Source organism: Marmota monax, unplaced genomic scaffold (assembly GCF_021218885.2).
Source record: "Marmota monax isolate L192 unplaced genomic scaffold, Marmota_monax_Labrador192_F-V1.1 WCK01_AAM20220418_F8-fsc00031, whole genome shotgun sequence".
NCBI classification, from domain to species: domain Eukaryota; kingdom Metazoa; phylum Chordata; class Mammalia; order Rodentia; family Sciuridae; genus Marmota; species Marmota monax.
Window position 1 is genome coordinate 15,268,653 of NW_026695197.1, and position 22,822 is coordinate 15,291,474.

Consider the following 22,822-nt stretch of genomic DNA (forward strand, 5'->3'; position numbering starts at 1 on the left):
AATTAGGTATATATGACAGCAGAATGCATTTAAATTTATTGCACTCAATTGGAGCACAACTTTTCGTTTCTTTGGTTGTACACGATGTATCATCACACCATATGAGCAGTCATACATGTACCTAGAGTAATGATGTCCATCACATTCCACCACCTTTCCTGCTCCTGTGCCCCTTCCCCTACCCTCCCTTCCCTTTGCCCAGGCAAAGCCCATTCCAACTTTTAAAGTTATAAAAACATAACACTTGAAACTGTAGTTTTAAATAACTGTAGGTTGAGTAACTTGCTCTTGATTTCACAACTGAAAAGTGGCAGCATCTATGTTCAAGCTCAGGAACAAAGTTTCAGAACAGCTCATGAGTCTACCAGGCTTTTCAGCATCATCAAGACAAGTCTTGGGATGCTTGTTAGGCTCAAACCTTCAAAGGCCCCCAGTTTGGCATGTCCTTAGCCTTGTGACTATTGACACGCACCAGTCTCCACAATACATTTCCTGCTCCAGCAGGCTGGGTTTTTTTTTTTTTTTTGTACATATATTACTTGTACATATTAATAGGATTCAGTGTGCTATTTTGATCCATTCATACAGGTGCCCTGCTTGAATACAGCCTCCTTTTAGCCATCGTCCCCCCTTCCCATTCTCTAGTGATTATTATTCTACATTCAGATCTGTGTCTGAATTATTTCACTTAACATAAACTCCTCCAGTTCCATAAACTCATCTTGATGCAAATGACAAGATTTTATTCTTCTAGATGGATGAATAATATTTCATTGAGTATATAAATATATATACCATTTTTCTTCATCCATTCATCGGTCCAGGGCACCCAGGATGATTCCCTCTGGATCCTGCCCATTCTCCCATGTGCTCTCCTTGCTGATCTAAAATAAGCTCTGCCAACCCTTGCCTCCCCTCTCCCCACACTGTTTTCTGCAGCCTAAGAACCTTCCGAGCACCTAGGACGAATGATACATGAACTTGTGTGCACCTGCACCACAGCTTTTCCTTCTCATTTAGTCTCATCTACCCAGCTGCGATGAGCAGCCTCTTTGTAAAGATGGATTGCTTGATCTTCCAAAGGCTAATGGGGGCCTGATGCATATCCTCTTTCACTAGGCCTGTGCCCGGCCCCCACTTCCAGGCAGCCAACCTGGAATGACATCACTCCTAACCTCAGCCACAAAGCCAGTCATGGTTATGGCTATTTCTTTTCCTTCAAATTTTCTAAAATGTCATTTTTTTGGTACCAGAAGGAGTTCAAATCATTGTACTATTTCCCAGGATCATATTTAGATTTTATGTTGTTCGTCATCCTGTTCCTTTAAATCAACGGCAGGTTTTGGGTTGTTTTTTAGGGATGCCAAGTCCCCACTTAAAAGTGGACCAGACGACAGTGCATAGTAAGAACGAGGGCTCAGCGTCCACCGGGATGACCAGGAAGAAGCCAGCTGTAGTTGACAGTGTTGCAATTCCATCCACCCCGATGTTGTCTCTCCTCGCCGCATCCGCAGCAACATCAGATGCAGGTGAGTAGTTTTCAAGTGTTTGGGGTTCGCCACCATGAAGATGGGGGAGGAGCAGTCCCACTAGGAGTGACCTGTTGAGTGCAGGTAAGAGTTCTCTATTGAGCCAACTCCCATGGACGCTGAGCAAGGGAGCAGCTCAGCACTGGGTTTTGCTCATGGGAAGAAGAAAAGCAGATTAAACATGGAGCCTGGAGGTAGGGACGCTCTCTACAACTTTCCAGTTTATTCTAGTACTGGTCCAGTGAGGACCAACTATATGATAACAATATTCATTCCTCTTTATTAGCCTTATTAATTATTAGTCTCTGCATCAAAGGCCTTATGCACATTATTCACAGATCTTGCAAAGAACTCTTATTTCTATCCTCATCTTCACAAGAGGAAGCTAAAAGGAAAGGCACTTGCCCCAGCAACCTGGGGACAGTCAGGATTCCAAAGCCTATATTCTCCCACCCTGCATTTCATCACCCTGTATGCTCATCACTGTTGAAAAATGGCAGTCACAGAGTTTACGTGAAGCCTTGCTACATTCCACCCCACAATTTCACCAACTCCTCTATCATTTCCAGAATCCTTAACAGTAGTTGAATTCCTTATTCAGATATCCTTAGTTCTCTGCAGCCTGACCCCTTCCACCCCCGCCCTGTTCTACACCCCACACCACCATCTCCCCCAGCCCCTGTGCCAACCTCGCTTTGCCAATCTCACCTCTGCCACCAGGTGCACGGGCCTTGGTGTGACTTAACACTTGTACTTGGGGACACTCTTGCTTCTCGCTTACATCCTGTAGCTCTTCAAGGCTCAGCTGGCATGACTCTACAAACACCTTTAGTGACCATTGTCTCTCCTGTGCCCTTATTATCTTCTGACAGACAACATAAGAAAAGGCCCCCTGTTTAGCTTCTTCCCTGTAACAAAGTTGTACACAAGTAAGAGGCAGGGTCCATGATTAGATTCTTCCTCTCTTTATGAAAAGCAGAAGGAAGGCACCTTCCATTGATATCTGCTGAATAAATAAATAAATGTGGTAAGCCTGCTACAGCATTTAGAAATGCCTGTCATGATCAGAAACCCAAGAGGAAACTCATTATTGATATTCACTCCAAACTCATCTTCTCATTCAGCAGGTGGCTTTAGGCAGAGAACTTGTCTGTATTCCCACCTCCTTCGTGGAAATCACTAGTAACCAGAAAATGAGCACAATTAAAATAATAGAAAGAAATACTTGGAAGGACACTTCCTAAATTGAGTTCAGCAAAATATTGGCAGATGTTCTTGTGAAATGTTATTTAGTTTATTAGTGTGTGTGTGTGTGTGTGTGTGTGTGTGTGTGTGTGAAGCGAGTGTAGGTAATGCTGCCTTCCTTCCTGCAAGACTTTTCTGGGTGTTTGAGTGACCTGTTCTCATTGTTAGGCCCTGGGAGGGGAGGCACAGAATTCCACAATCTTATTTGATCACATGACTTGTTTTTCTGGGACTAGCTTTTGAACTTATTATGGACACAGGATTCTCTCCGTTCATTTGAAAAATATCTTGCTTTAAAGGAATGGGATCGTGAACCTTTGTGCCTTTCACATATTGGGTGTGAAAGTTGTTTTTTTTTTTGTTGTTGTTGTTGTTTTTTGTTTTTTGGGTTTTTTTTTTGGTAGAAATGGCAGGTAAATGATGTCAACAAGGAGAATAAGATATCAAAGAAAGGAAAGTCAGAAAGGAATGGGGGAGGGCCGCCCCCGAGTCTTGATGGAACAGTGGCACTTTTGTGAAAGGGAAGAGGGAAGCATGTGGGCAGACTTCTGGAAGGGGAAACTGGTGTCAGGACTGAAACTCTGGGAAGACATCACTTAGCTAAAGTAAAAGATTTGATCTGTGGACTTCACTACCGACCCTGCTAATTTTTTATTCAACCTTGTCAGTTAAGCATGCAACACCTGCCTTTATGGAGTCAGAAATCAGCCTGTTCTGCCTTTGTGGGCCAAACATAAATATTTTCTGGGGGACAAAGATAAGTGGTCCCCAGTTTTCTACCCTGCAGTCTTTCCACTCAGTGTGAGTGACACCATTCTTAGATGACATGCTTATATACGCTTGTACCCAGTAATGGACACATATGCCGAGCAGGAGAAAGAAACGGGTGGGTATTAGACTTTTAAACCTGCCTCTCCTGTAATCAGAGCTAAGCCAAAACTCTCCTGTTTCAGGATGCGGGAACAGGCTGTTTAGTTTTGGCAATACTAAAAATGAGACCCTCATGAGAATTGTACAGATTTGGTTCATTTCCGGATCTCAGGCTGCCGAGCAGAACTTTTGGGGGGAAACAAGCCAGAGATCTCCCCAGGTGCTGGAAGCCAGTCCTTCCTGAGATTTCACTCCCCACAGATAAATGGTTTCCCACAAACCTGAGAGAGTTGGGAACACACTAGCTGGGCTTGTGTCCAATGCTCTGTTTCACACATGAAGAGACAGATACCTCCTGAGATGCACAGATTTGCCTGAGGTCATACTATTGGATGGGAACCCAATTTTTTCTGATTTACTGGTTGATTACAATGGAACCCCACTTCTGTCATAGGCTCAACATGAGCAAAAGCAGATTTGTTTCTAACTATGAACCTCGACTTCTTTGGAGAATAGTCTAATGGAGTAGATTGTGCTCACCAAAACCAAGTTTTGCATTTGATTTCATTTAATTGGGTGCCATAGTCATATCTATTTCTGATGAGACCCCTCGCTTGATTTTTGTTTTCTTTAGAGTGCCTGTCATCATCTTCTGGCTTTATGCAGAAATCAATTTATTGATAGCCTATTTCCTAACAGATAGTCATTTCTATAGTATAGTTCTGAAGAAGTAGAAAAAAAAAGAAATAAAAGTTAGACTAAGTGGTAAACAAAGCAAAATTAATTCAAGAAATCACTGAGAGATAAGAAGATATTGAAATAATCTAATTAACTAGAAATTCTTTTTAAAAAAATGATGAATGCTAAATGACCTAGCACAGTTCCTGACGTATAGTAGATACTCAATAAATAATCACTGCATAAAATGAATAATGGAGAACAGGAGCTGTGTGCCTCTCCAGTATGAGCAAGATGGGAGATGTCGGAAAAAGACATGCTCAATCTTGAAAGTACTTAACAATCAAACAGAAAACAATTGACAGGCACATTATAGGTTGTTGGTAGATACTTGCCAAATAATTGATCTGTAGTTGTTTTTTTTTAAAAAAGGAACATTTCTCACCTTGTTTTATAAATCTATGATATGAGAGAAATGAGTGAGTGTGGGTAAAAGGTTTAAAAGTCTGTCCTAGCTTAAGTGCAGGAGGAACACATGGACATACGCATGAACCAGGGACCACCCCTCCCGTGAGTATTTTTAAGGCACTTTTTTTTGTTTCTCAGAGTCTGAGATGCATACTGATTGTGAAGTTATTGATTTGTTGGAGGGACAGCGAAGACACAGGAGAGTGTGGCCACTGAAAACATGTCAGTTCATGAGCTACTGGGAGACTGGGAAGGGAGAGGTAGGGATGGCAGTGGCTGCCACCAGTGCTCCAGCAGGTCAGCGTGCATGATCAAACTGCTCAATGGCTATTGATCGGCTGCAATCCCCTCGCACGGGAAAGGAGGTCTGATTCAGGGGAGCACCACATCATTATTGTAAGTAATTAGGGCTAATGCAGTAAAAGCTTCAATAAAGTTTGTTCAAAGTGATGCATAATTTGAAACAACTTCTGTAACACTTGCCCAATAATGATTTTATAAACATATTAGATAATCCATACCAGAATAAGTCAGGCTAATTTTTCTTGTCTTCTGCATATTGAACTAACTTCTCAGAGAGGTCATGCAATGTATAGAGAATTTATGACTTTTCTCTGAGGCATGTGTTTTTCTTTTTCCCTTGTATTTAAGATGAAACTGTGTTAATAGGTATAATCCAAATTGTAGTAAGAACTCAGTAAAACATCAGGAAACAAAAACTATTATGATTTTTGCATCTAAAGGTCTAGATAAGGAGTGATGGGAAATCCAATATATCCTTTTTGCACTCTCGCTCTCTCTCTCTCTCCGCCCCCCCATATTATTCTCTCATCTTTAGTCCAAGAACAGTAACAAAAAAAAGACATGTATTCAGGATGCTGTTAATGAATCTCTAATACTCAAGGTGTAACTCTGACAGAACAAGGTAGACTGAGCACAATTCTCAGTTTCTATAAGTTTTATCTTGAGGAGAATCCACTACTCTCCAAGACTATGTAATTTACCTTGTTCTAAAATACCATAAGTAAATGAATGTATTTAAGCTTCACAAGTCTATTAAATCTGTAGGCATTTTTGCTTCTCATGACTGAGACTGATATTATTAGGTAAACTGATTATTAACCAAACTTTTAGCCCAATCAACATCAACTATACCTGTAATCAAGATTACATTAAACATTAAAGATTAATTACCTTTTCAAATAATAGCGTGAGTTCTTAATTCTAATGGCATCCTAATGAAGTCCAATGTGCCAATAGCTGGAAAACAATGATGATGTAAATTGTGTCTGGCACCCAATTTTATGATGCCTGGTTCTTCTCTCCATCATCTTCCATCTGTGAGGAGGGTCCCGAATAGCAAAACAGTCTCTGGGTGCAAGAAAGCAATGACTAGGAATTCAAGAATTGAACAATTATTTTTTTCACTTGTGTTTTTGAATTTGGGTGGAATCATGGCCTAACATTCCTAACCAAAATAACAAGCCAATTCAGCCAATGTCTTGTCTTTCAAAAGAACCAGAGAAAATGAAAGTAAAATTTAATAGGATTTGAAACATCCCAGGGGTACAAATGTATATATTGAAGAAATCTTCAAATTGTGAAATAAATTCCTATGAACCTAGACTAATTGATTAAAATATACAGTACAAAACCTGAAAAGATCCAGAGAAAATAAAGCTTAATTTTAAAACAATCATTCAAATTGCCTGAAAAGTACCCTACCCATAGATGCATATTGGAGCATCAGAAAATAAGTCTGTGTCCAGAAAGCTCTGCTAGAAGTGTCAGGCCCAGAGCAACTGCTCTCTCTTCTCTCTGGGCCACTAGAGTGCCCAGCAAGGGCGGAAGCTGCTGTGCTTCCTGAGGGTCCATCACACCAAAGCCTTTCTGAAAGACCACCATAATTATTGTTATTTTTATCCCAAAAGGAGTACGTGAACTCTTTTCTGATTTAATCTGGATATCCTAAATCACCAGAGCCATTTCTGTGGCCCAAAGCTATATCATTCCAGAGAAGCATCAACTTCTGGCCTCTGCTTTCCACTGGGCCTCATCTTGGAAATCCTGGCCAGCTCAGCACTCCTTGGGATCTCCATTGCCAGAGCATGATTTTCAAAGGATCCATATCAAAGCTTCATGCAGCTCTTTAACAAGGAAAAAAGCAAGCTGGTAAAGTTGGTCCAAAACAGAATTAGAGGAATGGGCATCAGAGAAAGGGAGGCATTGGAGAAAACATGTTGAGTAAGATTGTTCAGTTAACATCCTACTAAGCGATAAACACATAACCTCTATGCTCATCTTTCCTACCAGAAAAAAAATAAATTATTTTCCTGGGAAAAAAACTCCAAGTTAATATAGAGACTAACAGGTTCTGGCCTTTGAGTCTGTAGCAAATAGCAAGTGCAAGCGCTCACATCTCCCTAAATAATTAACAGTCCTCAGGCAGACGTCATGGTGGAGTAAAAGGATATGCACCCTTCACTTTCCTTGTTGCTAAGTTTGGGCTTGTTTTTCTTATACACCTTGGAATGCTCCAGTTGAATGTGCTTCAGATTGCCTGCATCTACACCTTGGTGATCTCAGACTTCCATGTTCATGTCTGTACAATGAGGAGAAAGTACCACCCACGGTAGAGGACTATGGTGGAGAACATGTGGAATAACACTTAGAAAAGTAGCTTCCCATGTATAGCAAGAGCTCAGCCAATGGGAGTTATTATTGCTGCTGATATTATTACTGTTATTGTTATTATCTGCTTCCTGTCTGGAATTTTTTTCTCTTCTATACTTACCCTCCATGCCATTTGATTATCTAATTCATGCTTGGTCTTCAAATCTCAGCATATATATATATATATATACATATATATATGTCTTTGATTCTAAGACACTGACTTTAAGAACTGTTCCAAGGTCAATTTGGTACCACAGTCTCAGTGCCATCATGGTGCACTGCATAGTACAGCGTGTCTGTGTCTGTGCCTACTCCTATGTCTTACACCAGGCTGGAGAATCATCCTCTCTCCAGTCATACCTTAGTTAACTTGGAAACTCCAATCCCTAGCACTGAGTTGGCAAACAACAAATAATCATTAAATATAGATCAAAATGCATTGTGTAACAACTGCTTCCTGCACAACAATTTGGTAGATGCCAATATTCACTCTAATGTTATATTCATTAGAGTAGAGAGACAACGATTTCCTTTTATTTTCCATATCAGCACCAGAAACAAACCATCCCCAGGATGCTTAGCCAAGGGTGCAACCAGGAAGGGCCCTCCAGTCTCCTTGTTCAACAATGGCAGCCCTGTCCCAGGTTAATCCCCCAGAGCATCTTCAGGGAAAATTATTTTGGGGTAAAGAGTCAGCCCACAAGACATTGTATGTACAATACAAGAGTGTATTTTTTTTTTCAGAGAAGAGCTGGAGAATGTACACACTAGATGTCCACCTTTACTCAGGTTTATGGAATTTTCAGGATGAGCTAGCTACTCAGTGAAGAACTGGAGATTACATTGCCCTATGCTGTACTTGAATTATTTTATGTGATGGTCTTCCACTGTGGCTGGAATATTGGCTTCCCTAGGCAGTGACCATTTCCAATTCAGATTTTGTCTCATTCGATGAGTTGGGCATCCCATGGATTCTTAGACCCTTAGAACAAAAGGAGTAAAGATAAGGGAAATAAAACCCAAGAATGCTGCTATTGAGCAATTCACAGTCCTATTTTGGTGACAAGAACCTTGTGCAGAACTGGGAGCATAGTACATACTCAATAAACACACCTGGACTTAATTTAGCTAATGATTTCCTCTCTAGAGCTTTGATTTTTTTTTTCCATAAGACAGGTTTAATGACAGGTTCGAAAGTGCTGTGTCTGTGAGATGTTTAACTCAATTTATCTTCTCTGAATGCTTCATACAGATGATGCTCCCAACCACCTCATGCCACAGTCAGACTTAAAAATAGAATAATGATAATAATACATTTTATCTTCTTCCCAGTGATAGTATCATTCACACCTCCATTGAAGCCCAGTGGGAGGCTTGGCTGTGAGGCACTAGTCGCAGGGGGGGTCAGGTGCGATTATTGTAATGAGCGCACCACACTCAGCGAAATGCCAGAAAGAAAACCTCCCATACGTGAAGCGATTTCTATTAAGATACTCATTTTAAATCAAATATTCAAGCTCTTCTTTATAAATGGGGAGAGAATGAAAAGAGGCTCTTCCACGGGCAGATTTTATGTCGCTGAGAAGGAGAGAGCGCACATATTTTATGATCAGTCTTGAGATGAAAGTTCGGTGCCTGCCTTGTTCCCCGGCTCTTTCCATTTCCAGAAATCTAATTAAATTGTTGGTTTAATGGTGGCGAGATAATTTAGTGGCAACTGAAAGCAGCTATGTTAATGAGAAGGGGCACCGGGCTTTGGGTTTCCTGTAATTAATGGGAGAGTTTTTGAAAAACTTCTTGGTTCCAGTGAAGTTGGTAGGGTGAGCCCAGCTGTTGAGACTGAGGCAAAGTCTTTCCTGCTCATTGCTGGAGAAGTCGCCTCAGGCATTGTGGAAGAACTGTGTAATGACTGTCATTAAGTATGATCTTGAGTGGTCCAGGCAGCCTGCAGTCAAGTCTAAGAGCAGACAGTCAGCAAGAGGCTTAGGGAGAAAGGAGGCAGGGAGAGACCAGAGTAAGGATCATAAGACTGTCATACCCAGAGAGAGACAAACAGACAGACAGACGAGATCACTTACCCTTCTGCCCTCCCTCCTACCACTGGGAGGTGCTGGAGTAATCCTAGCCCATCTTCCCTGGGGGCCTCCTTCTGTTGCTTCCACTGGAGTAGACTAAACAAGACTGACCTGGAATATACTAGAAGGGAGCTTTGCCAACCACTTCATGTTGCCTATGAGAAAATCAAGCCCAGAGAGGTTACAAATATTACTTGATCAGGAATTAGAAACATGGGCTCTTTCAGCCACCACAGCATGGGAGAGTAGAAACGGGTTTGGAACTCAGGATCAGGGTCATCATGGAGTTCTGATACCCAGTATTTCCTAAATAAGTCCCTGAGTCTTAGGGAGACTTTCTCAGTCCCTCTTTCCTCATCAGTGAAAGGGGGAGAATAAAGTCTGCCTTTTAAGCAGGAATATGAAAGAAATGAAGGTGAAAACTCCCATCACATATTCAAAACTTAAGGGCCCTGCTCATGTCAAATATTAAGTCACGGCAAGTCATGATTTAATCATGTGAAGTCATAATTTTGTCATATTATGAGTCAGATCATAGCATCCTCTATGTCCTCACTCCCTGTCCATATATCCTTATCACAGGGCATAGGCCAAGCTGCCTATTCTTAGGGATTTTAGTTACTACATTTAGCTCATCTTACTCCAACGTGGTTAAGTATGCAAACCGTTAAATATTTGTTTCCAAAAATTTTTGTTATCGATTGTCAATTTTTAAAGCACCTGTCCCGCTGCACTCAATCCTGAGTGACATATGTAGGTGTAAGATCAGCCCTTCCCTCTGGGGATGCTCTCACTCCCTTGAAAAGACCTGGCTCCAGAACATGAGATGACCAAGTCATATTTTTAAATGAATATTTTGAGTAACAAGCTGACAAACTGACAGCTACCATTCAGCCATTTATTGGTCATTAATTTCCAATTAGGGGAGTTCTGAGACAGCAAGATGTCCTGGGAAGAAAGGAGTGAAGATGGTCGGCTAAGAATGGGCTGAACTAGATAAGCAGACAGAAGCCCGGAGGACCGGTCTACAACATTTCTGACATAGCTTAGTTTTCACCTGTTTTGTATCAGTTTTTAGTCCTATCTGTGGGGAAATTATGGCAAACGATGCTGAAGAGAAATTTAGGATCAGACACAAAGTCTGAAATTCTAGACTAAAGCCTGGTGGCCATCCCTGATGGGTAGTGATAGAGCAAAATGATGGCCATGAGCCAATATCCATCTACAGTGGTGTTTTGATTGTCCTGCAGAGGATTATAATTTTAAAAATTAATTAGCAGCTGTAAATATCACAAGATTTACATAATAATCAAGATTTCTGGCTTTTTGAAACACAGACTTTCTGGCATTTTTGAACTCAGAATCTTATCTGACAACAAATGGCTGGAGTGAATGGCATTTTTGAACTCAGAATCTTATCTGACAACAAATGGCTGGAGTGAAATAACATTTTCCCATTAGAGGGGATGTACTCTCTTAGCTTTATCATGTCCTTCCTCCCTCACAGTGGACTAGGCTATCATCCTGACCCACTTCCCTCAGTAGACTGATTGACCCTCCCCTGTTCAAAATGCTTGGAACCAGAAATGTTTTCTATTTGGAATGTTCTTCAGATTTGGGAGTAATTGCATATTCATCATGAGCTAGCTATATTGACTATGCTCCCTATAGGGAGTCACCAAAGGCATTTGACCTGGATCAAAACAATGAGTAGGAGCACTTACTTAGTCTAGTAGGAATAGCATGTGTGATTTGTAGTAATGCTTTCTGTTATTCAGTTATAGAATTTGGGGGTTGGGAAAGTCCTTTGAGATTGTGAAATTGAGAGAGCTTTGGCTCTTTGGTGCTGTCAGTAGTAGCAACAAGGGTACCCCTGGTATGCTCACTCTTTGTCTAGCTCCCTTTCTTCTGCCTCTTTCCTATAAAATATGCAACTAGCTTTGAAACAGGGTAGCCCTTGCTTGAATTGTGGAGTGGTGGCTTCAAAGGTATGTGCCCTTGGGGAAATTACTTAACCTCTGAGGTCTCTGTGATCATCTCAGTACAACAGGGATGCAGAGGTCTCAAGTGGTTGTTATCACATGTGAAACACTGCAGCCTGCATTGTAAGTCCTCCAAAAATGATAGTTCCTTCTCTTTTTCTTTAGTTTCATTTGAGCGCATGTAGGATGCATACCACTCACCTTATATGGTCTAAGAAATGGTACAAAGCATGGATGTGATGGAAATAATCATTGAGTAATTGAATGAAAACCACCCATCTCTATTAGCAAAGAGAAAAAGCCATTTTTCTCCCTTCTCCCCCACCCAAGATGCCTAAAGTTTACCTCTTCTTTTAGTATCCTTTGAACTAAGTCTCTTCTTCTGTTTTATGAAGTATACTTTGGAAAGGAGATGCAAGGAAACAGGTCAGAGTCTTCCTAACTGTCTTAGAGTTTCTCAATGATTGAAGAATTCATCTTGTCCAGGAATTATGTTTTCATGATGCCTCTTTAAACTAAGAGGTATCAGATGTCTTTCCTATGACAATCAGGAAACATGAATTTTAAACAGAGAGTTTAAAAGACAGAGAGAAAGACTGAACTTAAACTGTGTGATGCTATCAGCAAAATGTGTGAATACTCTGTGGGTCTGGATCCCAGAAAGAGGACAGAACTCAGAACAAAAGAGAGAAAGCCTGCCTGCTATTCCCCATCAGTCCAGCAGGGGATCCAGATCAGCCTCCCTGGTGGTGATGGGGTTGGGGGTTGGGTACAGTTTTGTTGCTCAGAAGCACCCTTTCAAAGGATCCTCCCATGCCTGAAGATGTTTTGAGAGGACTTTTCCTTATTTTGAAATCCAGTTTTGTTTGTGCCTAAATGCCCACAATCCTGGTCTTTGTCTCATGCAAGTTGCCAGAGTGAAGTGATTTGGGCTTTACATATGGAAAGTTCATTTTGTTGTGTAATTAATGGAAAGCAGACTTTGGAAGCTGATGATCCAGGCCCTTATTTATATGAGAGCATATGTCTGTGTTTTGTTTATGACTCACTCTCTTACTCCACGCATCGTAACTTGGGTTTGTTTACACTAACTTTTCCTAGAATCTGAGCCACATGGTATAGGAGCCAATAATTTATAGTCTCTAAAAGGGAAGCATGATGAATGAGCTTTTTCCTTTCAAATTGTCAAATCTTAAATTGAGGGAAAAGTATTTGGTGCATTGAGTCTGCCCAAGCTTATATTGGGGGAAAAAATAAAAAAGGAAAAAGTTAAAGCAATAATTTTTTTTTTCAAAAAACTACTGGTATAGTGCTCTGAACATGAACATAAATATATTTGCCAAGACAGCATATGACCCCTTACCACAATAAAACCATTATAATTCAGATTCAAATGTTTAGCAGTGAAAACCCATTCATGGTACAGGCTATGGATGTTTGGGGGCAAGGGACTGCACAGGAAATCTCTGTACCTTCTGCCCTGTTTTTCTCAGAACCTAAAACAGCTCTAAAACATAAAGTCTATTTTTTTAAAGAGGCACATTAATTTTCTTTACATCCATATCTATTTATCTATCTGGTTTTGGTTATATATGTAAATAAATATATATACACACAAATACACACTTTTTGTGAGTGTGTGTGTATGTGAGAGAGTCTTGGGGGTTAGATAACTAACATATGTTTTCGTGTTCCTTTCTAGGGACCCATAGTTTCAATCAATCTGTGGTTTCAAAATGTTCCTGCTGATTTTTTTAGTAGCTCATAATAAGTTCCAAACTTGTTTCCGTCTTTTTTTTTTCTCAATGGTGCCTTACAATTGCACTACATCCACAGTTCTATTTATTTATGTATTTATGTATATATGTATGTATGTATGTATATATTGAGGCAGTCTGGCCTTGAACTTGCAATCTTACTGCCTCGGCATCTCAAGTCACTAGGATTATAAGTGAGTGTCATGCCCATTTTTGTCTGTGTTCTTGTTATTGAAATTCCATTTGTCCCATGGAGGAGTTTGGCTACTCATCTATATTTCACAGTATTTTTGGTCAGGCCTTAGAGAGTCCAAATAGTTAATGGTGCTCCGAGGAAAGCAGGAAACAGCTGAAATATGTGAGGATCTAATTTAATTTACCATGATTTGGATCTTTTTCAAAAAACCCTTTCATGTCCCACACTGATTCTGGTAAGTGCTGGTTTAGGTCAAGTCACACAGATTGATTTCAGGACAAGGAAGTCAGCTCTGTTCTGTTCATGGGGAGACAGTCACAGAATTCCCTGCCTCACACAGGGCCTGGGACAATGAGGGGCTTCATCAATATTTGTTCCGAGAATGGCTAAGACATGATCCTGGCCCCTTAGGAAAACACAATTCAAGGAGAGAGATAAATATAGATTCATCCCATAATTTTCATACAGGATAGACTAAGTGCAATGCAATTAGAGCGATACCAGCAATGTAGAGCGAGAAGAAAGATGAGTGTGGAAATGGGGAGGGGGGCATGAATAGCTCTTAGGAGGAGGACTTAAGTGGAGTTTTGAAGAATGGGCAGGATGTCTCTGGATGTAAGGTATTAATCAAAAGCTGTAAGACTGAATTATAAACTGAATCCCAGAAAGAATTTGGAAGAACCAGAACCACAATGAGTATTATTTTGTTCTGTGTCCTTTTTTATTATTATTTTTCTCACTAGGGCAGGAGTGTTGCCTCTGGATAAAAGAAAAATGCAAGACTTTTCTCCCTTTCTGACATCAGATGTAATATCCTCTCTATCACTGACAGAAATAATAGAATTGGGCACACACCTGTAGGCAATGCAAAGTTATTGTTTCTGGGGTACATCCATCATCCACTAAGCATACAGATACAACAATATGAGAAAGTCAAAAGCAATGGGTATAATTGTTTTTATGAAAAGTACAAGAATACCTTATTGTGTAAATTGCCATTTTTCTTAAGAGTCTTCAATAAAAAGGAAAAACATGGCCTGATTTTAAGTCTCTTGAATCAGCTTAGAGGAGTTGGAAGGGACAGTCATTAACTTTAAGAATATTTAAACCCTTTGAAAAACATCCCTAACAACCTGAGAAAATAAAATTTAAATTTAAAACTTTTGCAACAGACCAGGCACTGGACTAAGATCAATAAAATTAAACTTTGCAGATTTCAATGGAGGCTTGCATTTAAGCTCAAAAACCAATTCTGTGTAGCAATGGCCAGGTTTGGTCACAGTTTTAGTCACAGGTTTGGTCGCATTAAGGGAACTAATTGAATCTCCACCTAATATGAGCCAATAGTATGATGTTATTAAAAAAAAAACTTAAGGTATTTTTAAATGTGGACTTTATTAATATAAGTGCTCTGCCTTTCGCTCACTGAAATTAATTAACCCAGTTTTTCTGTACTAAACACTTCATGCTTGGTAAATGAGTTCAATTCTGAGCACCAAAATTTTACAAGAGCTTTGACAGATGATAAAACCTCTAGAGGATGGTGATCATCTAGAATTCACATAGGTGAAGGAAACATAGATGAAGGATTTGAGGATGTCGTACTGAGAACAGAGAAGTCTTGGAAGTATATGAGTTTTTACACATCATATTTATTCAGAAGTAAGGCTCCTTCCACGAAATTAAGAGATTTGTCTGGAGACGCATAACAAGTTCAAACTAGAATCTCGTTCTTCTAATGTCCTAGTCGACATGTTTTCTCTCATGTTCCCAACAACAAACCTGAATATCACATAAGCAAAAGCAGTTATTAAGAACAAGAAGAAAAACAGAGCATGGATGTCTACTGTTTCATGTAATTCTTTAAGTTGTAGCATGAGCAACAAAGATTGATTTCATCTGCGCCTATATATTTAAAATGTAGAAATTGTTCTGAGTTCGTGTTGGTGTGTTTATTCGTTCTTCCCTGCAATTTTTTTTCCCCCTGAAATTTAAAAGAAAGAAAATCTTTCTCCATCAGGTAAAAACAGGCATGTGTAGTAGAAGATTATATAAGGATGATATTTATGGTTAACGATAAAGCGACACCAGATTTGAGAGGACAGAAAAAAAGAAATATAAAGAGCCCTTTGAGAGGGTGCGCCCACCCCCACTGGGTGGCCAACTGGCATGCTGTGAGACTTAGCAGATGTAGCTTCAAGCATGTTGGCATTCACTCCATTTCTATCCAGCACCCCCCAACCCTATGTTGTCTACTCAATGTGCTGGGGCTTGATCCACATTGCAACAAACAAAGGCTGAGATCCACTGGAACAGAGTAGGGCTAAATGGCCTTCATCTTCCTCAGTTTACCAGTGCCACTCCTTTCAATTAACTCCCTAACTAAAGTTTAATAGATCACCCCCAGAGAAGCTCCCACACTTAAAAGACTCTTCAGTTGTCCCTTCCTGGGTGATCCCAACATGAACAGTGCACTGGTGAATAAGCACCATGCAGCTTTTAGGGAGCTGTGATCTCCTGTTTTGATTGTTCTCTGATCTCTGGGCCTGCCAAAATCCATTTGCTTTTGATAGTGGTTCCTTGAGCAACCTAGTAATGTTCCTTACTCGGCTCAGACTCACTCCCAAGTGAATGAATCACTGCTGTTTTTACTTGTCCAAAGCCACAGATGACTTGTCCAACCCCAGGCTCATGAGAAGTCAAGGACTTTGAAAAACCAGGGAGTAGGACTAGAGACTTCCCTAACTACATGAAGGATATCAGCATCAATCTCATTGTGGGAGCACTCTCGGGCAGGCCGCTCTTGTGAGGGCCACGGAATCACCTGCAATTCAATTCATAATGCTCTAGGGAATGTCAGGATTCATGGTACCCAGTCTTGTTCTTTAGGAGTTCAAAACCTGAACACTCTACAGGAAATATTAATCAGGCACCTACCATGTGCCAGGAGCTGCAGGACAGAACAACACATGTCTGTCTGTCTTTCAGAAGCATTAACTCTTCTTAGTCATGAGCACATAGAAAGCTGAAATCCTCTGGGATCAAATGCTGAGTGAATGAATGAATTCTTCAGGAAGTTAAAGAAAAGAAAGGACATTTTTAAGGCAGTGGTCTCCAAATTTTTTGATCCTGTAATGAGATCAGTAACATAATTTTGAATAGTCACTCCATTTAAATATATACTTAGAATTTATGCAATCTTTTTTAAAACTTAAACTTTATTTTTTATTCCTATTCATCTTGGGAGGGATTTAATTTTTTTATTTGCTTTAATTAGTTATACATGACAATAGAATGCATTTATGTACTTTGATATATCATAGATGGGATATAATTTCTCATTTTTCTGGGTGTTACAGAATGTTGCAGAATCTTATTGGTCATGCAGTCACATATATACAACAGTAATAATGTCTATTTCATTCTACTATCTTTCCTATCCCCAAATACCCTCCCCTCCCCTCCCATCACTTCCCTCTACCTAATCTAAGGTAACACTATTCTTTCCTAGTGCCCCCTGACTTATTGTGAATTAGCATCCACATATTAGAGAAAACATTCAGCCTTTGGTTTTGTGGGATTAGCTTATTTCACTTAGCATGATATTCTCCAACTTCAACCATTTACTGGCAAATGCCATAATTTCACTCTTCTTTAAAGCTGAGTAATAGTCCATTGATTTTATCCATTCATCTATTGAGGGACACCTAGGTTGGTTCCATGGTCTAACTATTGTGAATTGAGTTAATTGGTTTCTTATTATAAAATGTTGGGTATTCTCATATATTTTATTTATTTAATTAAAAAGGTAAACCTGTTCATTTTTATCGAATAATTTTCTTGAATAATTTTGGACATGTAAACAGTGCTTCTGAAACTTCCTTTTTAGTTAAATAAATAAAATATATGAGAATACCCAACATTTTATAATAAGAAACTAACTAACCCAAACACATGGATAAAAGAATTTTCAAGGTAACTGTATTATTAACTTACAGCTACTTCCTTTTTGTAAAACTTAAACTTGAAAAGAATGAGATAAACCTGCAATAAAAGATATTCTTAAAATAATTTTAATTTCATTCCATTTACTGTTAATAATAAAACAAAAATATTTTGCTATCATCAAAATTTTATAATAATTGTAATAATTTAATAATGTTTTAAGGAGGGCCAAGAAATTGAGTTGGTGTATTTTTTTTTTTAATTTTGGGGATTCTTTTTTAATACTTTTCATACAGTAATTAGTAGGTCTGATACTGAATTCAGTTTGTTTCAGTATTTGTTAGTATATATTGTAAGTCCAAAAGGTATTTTACATGGATATAAAAAAGAAACAGTGTAACTGTGCTGAAATCATAACACTATTATTTTTTTAATCTCATCCCTTAGTTAAGCAAGGTTCTTGTAGAAGCTTGGCTAACCATCATCCTTATTAACAATTAGATGGTCTTGCAAATCAGATGGCAATGCATTTTTTTAATGAGTCCTAATCTCTGAAAGTCTTCATTTGGAAGTTAGCTCTATTTATAAGATCTTTAAATTTGCAGATTTAAGGGATTTTGTAACTTGTAATATATCTGTTTCAGCAACAAAATCGCCAAACAATGGAAAAATTCCCAATTACCAGAAATGCTCTTTACCATAGTATCAGTTTTTTTTTTTCTGGCCCACTTTACCCTAAAAGGGCATTAAGTGTTTTTGTTTGTGTTTTAATAACTGATAGATAACATTACTGACAGCCCATAAACAGCACAGAAAAGGTGAGAACATTTAGAACATCTTTTTTATTTAAAAGTCTTGTTTTCAGAGTTAATGATATAGCTCAGTGATAAGAGTGCTTTCCTAATATGCTCAAGGCCCTGGGTTCAATCCCTAGCACTCCTGTGTATCTATCTAACTATAAATGTATGTATGTATGTATATGTATATATATATATATATATATATATATATATATATATATATTGTGTGTGTGTATAATTTTTCTAAAATTTATCATGTAGGCTTAACTGCTATAGCATTTAGAATACAGGACATTGAAAATGCTCAGAAATTAACAAACTGATGAGATGCCCCACAAACCCCTAGAATTCATGTAGCCTCTCTACCTTCTCTTTGAAGCCTCATGCCTAAGTATGACAGGTGACCCATCATCTGATGTGCTGGCCAAATAAAGACATCATTGTTGTTCCATATATAAGGCATTAGAGGGCTGAGGCTGTAGCTCACTGGCAGAGCACTTGCCTAGCATGTGTGAGGCACTGAGTTGGCTCTTTAGCATCACATAAAAATAAAAACTAAAATAAAAGCATTCTATCCACCTATAACTACAAAAAAATTTGTAAAGCATTAGAATGCTTGATTTAGTTTTTATTTTTTTGATAAACTATAAACAAATATAAATTACTAATGTGTTCTTCCTTCAGTCAGCTGACTGAATAATCTGGCTTCCTCTTGGGGGAATGTGTACCCCACTTGGGAGGCTATGAGGCAGAGAGGAACTGAGCAGAGGGCTATATAGCATAAGTGGCAGAGCACATGGCAAATTTCTCAATTCCTAACCCCACTAATGCCTCCAAGCAGATCTGGGGAGGCTCCTGAGAGCACTTCCTACTGGGTGTCCTTTCCTACTTCGGAACTCATATCATGAACATGCTGACACCTACACACCCTACTGCTTCTCCTCTCCATCATCCAAACGGCCACCCTCATCCCATGCCTTGTCCTGGGAAAAATGTGAAGTAGGAGCAGAATAATGGCCAGGGTCCTCAAACCATTGTAGCTGAGAGAGGATGGTCTCCCATAGCACATCCCTCAGAGGGAGCTGGTTGAACAGTGCAGCAGTCACTTGTGCTTTAAACAAGCTGGTCACATTTTCAAACAAACCCCAAAGTACTTAAGGATGACTTTAAGAAACAGAATGGAAACACTGCCCTATCCTGACAAATCCCCTACATCTGCTAACTCTTAATTCTAAATCAATGCTTTAAATATGGAGAGCAGAACTAGCACTTGTGTTGATAACCAGCAGCCACTCTAATGTCCTCTACCTTGCAGGGGCCCTCTGAGCAGGACCTTAGAAGAATAATTTAAATTCATGGGATGGAGGAAGAAAATTTACATGGAAAGCCAATTTGCCTCCTAAAAAGCAGCATTAGGAGAATAAAGACCATTACTTAGTCAAATTCAAGTTCAAAGTAGCAAAAAAAAAAAGAAAGAAAGAAAGAAAAAAGGCACAATTTACATTGGAGAACAAGAAGACCGTTGAATTCCCTCAAGCTTGGTAGGATGTACCAGATCATGTATCGCTATGTGAATGGGCCTCTGCTGGGAACTCTGAAAGTACAGAGAAAAGATGCGGTGTTTGCCTGCAAAGAACCTTCTAACATGCATCTGCACACAAAGCAACTTGCACTGCAGCTCTAGGTCTAGATTGAGGCCCATGGTGTTCCAGCCTGACCATCCTGAAAGGCAGTTCAACTCCAGGTAGTCTGACCTTCCCCAACATCTCCCCACCTCCCCATAGGAATATTCAAACAGCAAGGAAACCTCTAAGGAATCTAGAAAGAAATCTACTTTCTCTACCCAAGACCTACCCAGATCTTTCTTGTAAAACTAGGATGTGTCTTGCACATGTGCAAAGTACAGGTTACCAACATTAACACCCATTTCTTGTGAACCATTTATATAACTAAGCCTTGTCAGCCTTTGTCTTTGTTCACAATGCCTATACTATAAGTCTGTGTCCAAAAAGTACCTGCAACCTCATTCTTCAATTATGTGACCAGTTAACAGAATGCTGATGGACCAGTCCTGATGATAATGGGAGTGAAAAGGAAGTCTTGATCTAGATCAAACCAGCTCAGCCATTTGCATAATCATTTGGGGGTCTAGAAAACCATTTGTATTACAGAGTTATGAAGAAATGAACTTGCATTTTGCCTGGGCTACTCATAATTATTCTTTAAAACTCACAAAGAACAGGCAAGATATAGGACAGTTATAGGAAGGAGAGCAAAATATGGAATCAATCTTGCAGCAAGAGCCCAGAAATTACTGTCCAATAATGAAACAATTTGAAGAGAGAAAAATCTGTAAACATTTAGAGAGACAGTGAAATCATAAGCAATAAGGAGAAAGATTTGTGAACATCCAGCCCTGCCAAGTCCAAAGTCCTCCTCCCCCCACACTAGGATTTCAAAATTATTGCATGAAATAAATGTTTTAGAAAGCACCACCCCACCACCATTGCAAGAAGGCAAATGATACTGAATATAGGAGAGGATTATAGCAATTTCTACATCCAGAAGGGAACGTGGAGCCTATAGTCCACTCATTCAGTGTAACAGATGAAGAGAGACCCAGAGGGGATAAAGGGTTCATCCTAGTTCACTGTCATTTCCAGCTCCCCCTGTGCAAAGTCATTTCTACTACACTGCACTCTGCTGTTGTTCACACACGGGGATAACTAATCTGAACTGAAAGTTTTGGTAATAAGCATAAAAAGAAAATAAAATTCAGATGCCTAGTAGATGTGAAAAATCCCAGAGATCATTATGTACTAATGAAAGAGGGATTCTAAGCTGTAACACCTGATGCTCTTGATGGTGGTGAGTTAGCTCATGACCATGACGTATTCTGATGCAGTTGGTCAACGCGTAAAACACAGAGAACGAATTGTTCCTCCTGTATCATTAATCCAGGAAGGCAGCAACCAGCAGGATCTTTCTAGGGAAGTAGCAGATGTATGTCCCTTATTGAACACATCACATCTCTTAACCTCCTGGAATTACCTAAGTGAACTAGAACCCCAAGAGGGTGAAAACCAGAGCTCCTACCAGTCTTAGATTTCAAGAACATCTCTTTTTCTTCCACTTATTCATAATTTTAGGCTTGTATTATGGAAAATGTCATGCATATACAAAAGTAGGCAGAATAGCATTAATAAACCTCATATACCCATTGCTCATCTTCAACAATATCTACTCATGATCAATCATGTTTCATCAATATGCCCATCTACCTCCTTCTTCTTATTTTGAAGCCAATTTCAGATGGTATTGTGACTTCATCTATAAATATTTCAGTATACATTCTAAAATATAGGTGCCAAAGAAACAGAGATGATCACAATGCAATGACCACCATTGAAAAGTTAACAAGTATTACATCATGAAATGTCCAGGCAGTGTTCAAATTTGGAGTTGTTTCATGGTCTTTTTTAATACTTTGTTTGAATTGGCATCCAAGTAAGGTCATTTTATCTTATCTCTGTAGTCTCTTTTTAATTTATAGTTTCTCCCTCCACTCACCCTGCAATTTATTTCTTGAAAACACCAGGTTGTTTGCCTCATTTCCCACAGTCTGCATTTTATTGACTAAATCCCTGTGTGTCCTCTATATTTTGAAGTAACTTGGTCTAAAGCTGGGCTTTCCAGTACAGTAGTCACTAGACACACAGAGCTATTAAAATTAAAAGTTCAGTTTATCTGTCACACTCACCACATTTTAAGTGCTCAGTAGCCACATGGGGCTAGTGGCTACTGTAGATAACAGTGTGAATAAAGAACATTTCCACTATTCAGAAAATTCTAGAATGTTCTAGAGGCTAAGTTAAGTTCTATGAGGTAACTTTGAAGGAAAGCAGATATTAAAATCTCCTTTTTCAAGGCTTGATTCCCAGGCAATCTTTCTCACAGTGGTCACTCTAAACCTCCATAATTGAATACTGAAGATGAAATAAGAATTCAAATGATCAGTTTGTTTTTAAATTCACAACACTGGTATACTTACAAATATTTTTGCAATTTGCTTTTTTACTCAACTCTTTAAATTTATTTATGTTGCCATATTTATATGTAGTCTTTTATTTTAAGATATGTGTAAAATTCCTTTGTTTAAAAGTATCACAATTTATTCACTACCTTTTAGTTAACATTTATATTATTTTTGTTCTTCTGTAGCATACACTGATCTTCAAGGGATGTGCTTTTATGCCTTTTGCCTACTGTTACAGATGAGTAAAGGAAGAGGCAATCTTTATGTGGACTTGCTGGGGCTTTAAACTGGACATTTTTAACTCTAACAAGTATTGCCCTATCACTGTCCAAAGTGATTATATCCAATTTACACTCCCACCAGCAATCTGCAAGGATTCCCAGTTTTTTACATCATTCTCAATGTTGGATAGTGTACAGACTTATTTTTTATCAGTTTAGATCCACATATATTCAACAAAAGTAAAAATACAACCATGTAAAGATAAAGGAATGGAATAGAGGGGGCAGAAATGACTTAGCTCAATCTATAATTCTTTAAAGAAAACAAAAGCTGATAGGACAAA

General features: G+C 39.0%; 1 protein-coding gene across 3 annotated transcripts in view; it reads left to right on the plus strand.

Annotated features, from left to right (window-relative positions):
- Window positions 1–22,822, plus strand: part of Setbp1 (SET binding protein 1) — a 353,550-nt gene that overhangs the window by 322,822 nt on the left and 7,906 nt on the right. For all 3 annotated transcript variants that reach the window (XM_046428350.2, XM_046428353.2, XM_046428352.2), the window contains exon 5: window positions 1,359–1,529. In XM_046428350.2, coding sequence (XP_046284306.1) covers window positions 1,359–1,529 — 171 coding nt within the window. The remainder of the gene's footprint in view (window positions 1–1,358; window positions 1,530–22,822) is intronic.